At 43.2% G+C, this 7,198-nt stretch overlaps 1 protein-coding gene across 1 annotated transcript; it reads left to right on the forward strand.

Moving 5' to 3' along the window:
- Window positions 1-3,565: 3,565 nt before the first annotated feature.
- Window positions 3,566-6,284, forward strand: LOC133123240 (uncharacterized). The gene is made up of 4 exons (XM_061233580.1): window positions 3,566-3,761; window positions 4,975-5,307; window positions 5,394-5,501; window positions 6,274-6,284. Exons 1-4 carry the CDS (start codon window positions 3,566-3,568, stop codon window positions 6,282-6,284), a joined length of 648 nt encoding a protein of 215 aa, XP_061089564.1.
- The last annotated feature ends 914 nt before the right edge of the window (window positions 6,285-7,198 follow it).

The raw sequence follows: 7,198 nt of genomic DNA on the forward strand, positions 1-7,198 counted from the left end.
TTGTGTGTTTCAATAAAGGAACACCAAAAGTCTCTCCCTCTTCTTTCTGCCCTCTCTCTTTCTCTATCTCTCATCTCCAACAGTCCTTCACACAGAACTATGCATGCTCTTTTCAGATGAACAGTAATTACATGCATTTTTTTTTTTAACTGCAATAATAAATCTGAGACATCCTTATGGATTTTAGAATGATTGTTATTTAAGATGATTATTTTAATGTTTACCTGGTATTTCATTCAGACAGGGCCAGTGAGATGAAAGAGGAAGTCCCCTTAATGGGGCCATTGTGATGTCATCAAGTGTCAGACCCTCAGGCCTTTGGTGATGACACACGTGCTTTGTCAAGGACAAACTGCATTATGCGAATAATTTATGCAGTTATTTCTGTTTCATTGATTATGCTTCATGTGGCAGCAATTAAATGCATAAGAGCATGCAGAGAATGGTGCGAAAAACCAGAAAAACATCCAGTGAGCAATAGTTATGCGGGCTGAAACTTACACATTGTTAATGGGAGAGGTGAGTGGAGAAAGACCAGGAAGGTCGAAGCTGACAGGAAGGTGACAGTAACGCAAATAACCAGGCATTACAACAGTCGTATGCAGAAGAGCATCTCTGAACACACAACGCATCAGACCTCTGAGTGGATTGGCTACACCAACAGAAAGATGAAGTCTAAAATGCCTAATAAAATGCTAACTGTGTGTTTATTCAATGCCAGTGGTAATTCCAGTGTTCATTGTTCATTGAAACTGAAATGTAATTTCAATTGTAATAGGGTTGTAATAGGGTTGTCCTGACCCTAGTTTTGTCTTTTAGAATTTGGAAAGAAGAACCTGCAGTCCTCTCCCAGTAAACCGAACTCATGACATCCTGCATGATCCTTTATAGTGAATAGGATCAAAACTGTTATCAACTTTACTATGATCTACTCTTATTCAGAACTGCTAGAAAATTCAGCCCTGGGCAACTGCAGCAGGATGTGAAATTAAATACCCTGGAAAACCTCACTTCCTGTTCCAGCAAAGTAGGTCTACTCGGGCCAACATGCTCTGCAAGACCTTTTTTGTCCTTGGCCATCAACCATGAGACAGAATCAATATTTCATATCAAACTCTTTATTTAAATCAGTAGGTTTTTCAAAGGCATCTGATGAAGGAGGTGCCAACAACACATATGGCTTCCTCCTCTTCCTTTCCACAGCAGGGAAATTCAGAACCACGGATAGTGCCTGCAGGACCAGGAGAAACTTCAGCACCCTGCTCCTCAAGCCGGGACAGCCCACTTTCAGACACAAAACCCAGGGATCACATAAGGTACCGAAACATGCGTTTGTCCCATTTAAACTCTTATGTTCTTGGGAAAGAATGGGGTCCTTACCATTCACTCAAGACCCAGGTGCCCAAAGTGTACCTTCATACATGTCCAGTGGAGGTGATACAGGTGCAGCGCCACCAGGGCCCCTGGTTTGGGAGGGCCCATGGGCACTGGGGCACCTGGTTTGGGAGGGGCCATAAGCACCAGGTCCCCTGGTTTGGGAGGGGCCATAGGCACTGGCGGCCCTGGTTTGGGAGGGCCCATGGGCACTCTGGCCCCTGGTTTGGGAGGGGCCATAAGCACTGGGGCACCTGGTTTGGGAGGGGCCATAAGCACTGGGGCCCCTGGTTTAGGAGGGGCCATTGGCACTGGGGCCCCTGGTTTTGGAGGGCCCATGGGCACTGGAGACCCTGCTTTGGGAGGGTCCATGGGCACTGGGGCCCCTGGTTTGGGAGGGGCCATAAGCACCAGGTCCCCTGGTTTGGGAGGGGCCATAGGCACTGGGGCCCTGGTTTGAGAGGGCCCATAGGCACTGAGGCTCATCTTAACTAGCTGCCGGCACTGTACATGTCACTGCTGAAGAAATTATATTTTGGCTTCAGAACATCATTTCTGCCCAAGTTAAACACGAGAAGATTGAGGATCGGTTCAACTAACTAACTTTACCGAGTATAGTAGCCCAACCCATGTCCCCCCTTTCATGCCAAAGCCCAGCCATGTGCCCCACATAAATCTCAGGTCATGACTAGGGTTGTGCTCCCAGGTCAAATGACTCTGGTTTCCTCATTCACAGCAATGGCAAACACAGGTTCCTCATTCATTGCTTTAGTGTGAAAGAGGTATTTGATTATACCAGTTTGCCTCCCAGAGAGGCAGTTCTTGAACTCAGTTTCAGAACTTGCCTCCCCCTCACAGACAGAGAAGCCTAACAGACTCATGGGCATGACAGCACGCTGGCTCTGCTTCCACCATGCAGCACACCTCTCTGTATACCTTTCTACCACAACTGTTTCCACTTTTTACCTTTGTTGTAAAATGAAACAGTTTTTTTCCACTACAACCGCACTACCTCTTCCCTCATCTGTGCCACGTGTCCATAGTGCTGCATGACATACAAACAAACACACAAATGCACAAATGTGCACACACATACATATACACACACACACATACACACACACATGCACAAACGTGCACACACACACATGCACACACACACTTGCACAAACGTGCACATGTCTGATCAGGACTCATATGACCTGTCTGAGGAAGCCCAGCTTTGGTGGATGTGGAGCTGTTGGTTCAGTGAAAGACACACTTCTCCCTCCTCTAATCCAGTAAAAATCTATGTGGAGCACAGGGAGACCACACTGGAGCTGATGTTGCCCTTTTTACAGTTAAAAGGCTGAACCAACAGCCACTCTCATTATCTTGTTAATCGTAATTAATAGTATTATAGTACAGTATTTACTGTGCATTTTCACAAAGAAAAGAGATAGTGTGGTCAAGAGATCACCTGGTTGCTTTGCCTGAATTAATTTCCACTCCCTGAAGTGTCAATAGATTTTGAGGCTCAGTGTGCGTTTATTCTCAAAGTAATTTGAGACTTCCACACGACTCCAGTATGTAAATACATACCTATAATCAAACTGGAAATAACGTTTTCTCTTGTTGCACTGAGAATGTTTGTACACGGAACTTTGTCACCTGTTTGAACAGCCAATAATATCTGCCCCTCACTTGTGACCTCCTACTGGAAAATGATCAGCTCAAGTCCTCCTACTCTGTCCACTTTGAGTTTTACAGTGCAGGGTACAACAGGGTCTCAACCAGAGGAGAGACTCAAGGACAGAAGAGCTGAGATACAGCGATGGCATCCCTCTGTGTTATTCTTGTGTTTTTCAGCAAACTGTGTAAGTGTATACTTGTTTCTGACTTCTTGACCAAAATCATTTTACAATCATTTTAAGTAGTGTACAGAGATTACACAGAGATTGGTGGGTGCTTTTGCTTTGTTTCCCCCCCCCCCCCCCCCCCCCCCCATTGTCAGTGAAGTTGAAATATTGCTTTCTGTTGGATTCCAGGTGGTCTGCTTGGGCAGAGTGTAGTTCAGCCCAAGGCTCTGCTGACAGCTCAGCCTGGAGACAACGTGACTCTCCCCTGTTTCTATTCTGGCAATATGGAAGGAGCGACCACGATCAGCTGGATGAAGCAACCACTTGGACAGAAGCCTCAGCCTGTCGCAAAGATGACAAACTATCAATCAGATGCTGTGTTTTTCAATGAGTTTAAAAAGAATACACGTCTCAGAGCGAAGAAAGCAAAGGGAAGCTTTAACCTGACTGTCTCACATGTAGAGCCATCAGATTCAGCGACATACTACTGTACTTTTATATTCTACGGTGAGATCAGCTTTGGAGATGGAAGTACCTTAATGGTGACGGGTAAGTATGAAATATATTTTATTTTCCTATAGCCTAACTTGTCGAAATGTTATAAATTGAATCTATGGTTATGCTTATTTTTTCTAATACTTTTAGGAAAATTAAGTATTGATTCAATTTATCTGACAAAAACACTCTGAAGTCCCTTGCCATAAAATTAATATTTACAATATGAACTGTTTATGGTGATGCTTTCACCAAAAGAAGAGCTGCCATTTGCTGTACATCATAAAGGCCACGTATATATACTCAGTGAGCACTTGACTAGACTTTTTTTAGACTTAATACGTCTTCTGCTGGTGTAGCCTGTCCATTTAGAGGATTGACATGTTGTGTGATTTGTATGATGTATATCACACTCTTATTAATTTTCAGTGTGTTAATGGTTAATGGTTGCCATTTATATAGCGAGGGCGGCACGGATGGTGCAGTGGGTAGCACTGCCGCCTCACAGCAAGGAGGTCCTGGGTTTGAATCCCCGTCGGCCGGGGCCTCTCTGTGCAGAATTTGCATGTTCTCCCCGTGTCTGCGTGGGTTTCCTCTGGGTACTCCGGTTTCCTCCCCTTAGAGAGTCTAAATTGCCCGTAGGTATGAGTGTGTGAGTGAATGGTGTGTGTGCCCTGCGATGGACTGGCGACCTGTCCAGGGTGCATTCCTGCCTTTCGCCCAATGTATGCTGGGATAGGCTCCAGCCCCCCTAAAACCCTGTTCAGGATAAGCGGGTCATGATAATGGATGGATGGATTTATATAGCGCCTTTATCCAAAGCGCTGTACAATTGATTCTTCTCATTCACCCATTCGTACTCACACACTCACACACTCACACACCGACGGCGATTGTCTGCCATTCAAGGCACCGACCAGCTCGTCAGGAGCATCTGGGGGTTAGGTGTCTTCGACACAGCCCAGGCGGGGGATCGAACCGGCAACCCTCCGACTGCCAGACAACTGCTCTTACTGTCTGAGCCACATCGCCCCCTTTAACATAACATTGCTTATAGACATGATCATATAGCACAACCTGCATCTGAATCACACATATGTGCAAAAACATGCTGCACTTTATATTATAATCGGTGGAGTCATCTTCAGCTCTCTGTATATCCTACAATAATACAAAGCCATACTGCATTTATATGTAAACCTTACAGTGGAATCCAAAGGACAATTCTGTATTGAGTGTAATGAGTGCTAACTTTTGACAGGGCCAGAGTCCCAGAGCAGGACAGTAGTGCTGCAGCAGCCCGAGTCTGAGTCAGTGCAGCCAGGAGACTCTGTGACTCTGCAGTGTACAGTACACACTGAGACCTGTGCAGGAGAACACAGTGTGCACTGGTTCAGACCGGGCTCAGGAATCATTCACACCCATGGACACAGGAGTGATGAGTGCCAGAGGAGCTCTGGGACTATGTCTCCCACACAGAGCTGTGTCTACAACTTCCCCAAGAGGATCCTCAGCCTCTCTGATGCTGGGACTTACTACTGTGCTGTGGCCACCTGTGGGGAAATCTTTTTTGGGAATGGGACCAAGCTGGACTTTAAGGGTAGGAACAACACAATCACATTGTGAAACATTGTTTTTTGTACATTTAATTTTTAGTCATACTAAATTTTGCTCCTAAAATATCAGGAAATGATGTCCTCCCACTTTATTGCTTGGTGGGAGCTTTGGCGTTGAGTGTGATCCTAAACATCATCCTCGCTCTGAGCAAGAGAAAACACAGTGAGAACTGCAAAGGTAAGAGACCAATTAATCAATGTGCAGTATAAGTCAATGGATGTAAAAAAAAGAAACTTATTTACAATACTTTTTTTTCGTAAAATGAAATCAGACTAGTCTGACACCTACAAGATCATAAAAATACTCAACATCTTAAAGCATCCCTGCACAGCTGTAAAATGACATCGCAAAAAGTTACTTTTAGGTAGGTGCACTGAATACATTTACATTTTAGTCATTTAGCAGATGCTTTTAATCCAAAGCAACTTAAAGTGCATAGGTTCTCAACAAGCTAAATTCATCAAAGCGCTGTACAATTGATGTTTCTCATTCACCCGTTCATACACATACTCACACACCAACGGCAATTGGCTGCCATGCAACTTGTAGCAACTTGCCTTCCTGCCGTGGTGAATATAATTAGCTGTATGAATAACTACAACCACTACTAAAATGACTACTATGAATAATAATAAAAAATATATATATTAATGATAATAATCAAGCAGAAGAAGAAAAATAACTGCTTTCTTATTTTACTTGCTTTCTTATACACCATAAAAAGACACTTCAAATTATTTTAATGAACCTTCAGCGGTTTCTTTCTAATCTTCCTCAAACAGGGGCTGCCTCAAGCCAAGTGTCCAGAACAGACTTGAAGAGTAAACAGGTACAAATGCTGTATTATGTTGTGAAAACTAAAATATACAATTCCTGTGGTGAATATTAAATGATAATGAGAAGGAGGAATAATCATAATATATGCGCTGTGTCATGTGTTTCCTTTTAGCATCAAGATGAAGCGATGAATTACGCTGCTTTGACTTTCACCACCAAGAAACCCAAAGTGAGGAGGAAGAAGAGGGAGGAAGAGAGAGAAACGGTTTATTCAGGTGTGACATTTAAAGACCACGAGTGAAGCTTTCCATCAAAATTCATCTTTGTCACAAGAATGATCACAATTTATCAAACCTGTCCTCCTTCGCATTGGTGCAGATTACAGTATATGTAAACTGTAAATTTGCCCAAAAAAACTAAGAGTCTCTTTGAGCGGTGCTTATTCTTAAATGCTTTTTCAAATAAACAAATTAAAACTTTTACACTGATGTGCTTGCATTTTAACCCTAGTGCAGTCTTACAATTCTGCATACTCCCCTTGTCCTAAGGGTAAAAAATGGCCCACTTTCACTCAACCCCTCAACCCCAAATGTATTTTGCATGAAGAAACAATCTGTCACTCATCACAAACTTTGTCATCAAATTTAAAGTTGAAAAAAGAACAGTTAGGGAGTTTTCTCTGCTATTAAACATAGTGGCGGGTCATTTTTCACCCTTAAGACAACACAAGGTTTAAATGTCGTTCAATGCTGCTAAATCTTGCACAGTTTAGGGCGGCCGTGTATTGCAGTGGTAAGGGAAGAGGAGGTGACTTTCATTCAGGTCATGTACTGCGTTTGTACCTTTGAGAAGGCTGGTAAGTTGAGTGACTTCAGTGTATATTTAATATGAAACTGTACACATGTAGAATTGTGAAAGTCATTCTGAGTCAGTGATAAAAATACATTCTGTTCTAGAGCCATTTATTTTAGGGTTAATGCCGGGGACAGTAGTGTCATTTCCCAACTCTTTATGAAATGGAAAATTCTGTCCTGACCTCTTTTCATATAATATCATAGACATGAAATACAGTGGTGTCCAAAAGTTTCAGCACCCAG

Source organism: Conger conger, chromosome 3 (genome assembly GCF_963514075.1).
Source record: "Conger conger chromosome 3, fConCon1.1, whole genome shotgun sequence".
Taxonomy (NCBI): Eukaryota; Metazoa; Chordata; class Actinopteri; order Anguilliformes; family Congridae; genus Conger; species Conger conger.

What these genes read in the sequence shown, in the direction of transcription:
- LOC133123240 (XM_061233580.1), top strand. Translation starts at nt 3,566, where the DNA reads ATGACAAACTATCAATCAGATGCTGTGTTTTTCAATGAGTTTAAAAAG. An exon ending in AAGTACCTTAATGGTGACGG is followed by an intron (nt 3,762 to 4,974) that starts GTAAGTATGAAA and finishes TGACAGGGCCAG; the next exon opens with AGTCCCAGAGCAGGACAGTA. An exon ending in GACCAAGCTGGACTTTAAGG is followed by an intron (nt 5,308 to 5,393) that starts GTAGGAACAACA and finishes CTAAAATATCAG; the next exon opens with GAAATGATGTCCTCCCACTT.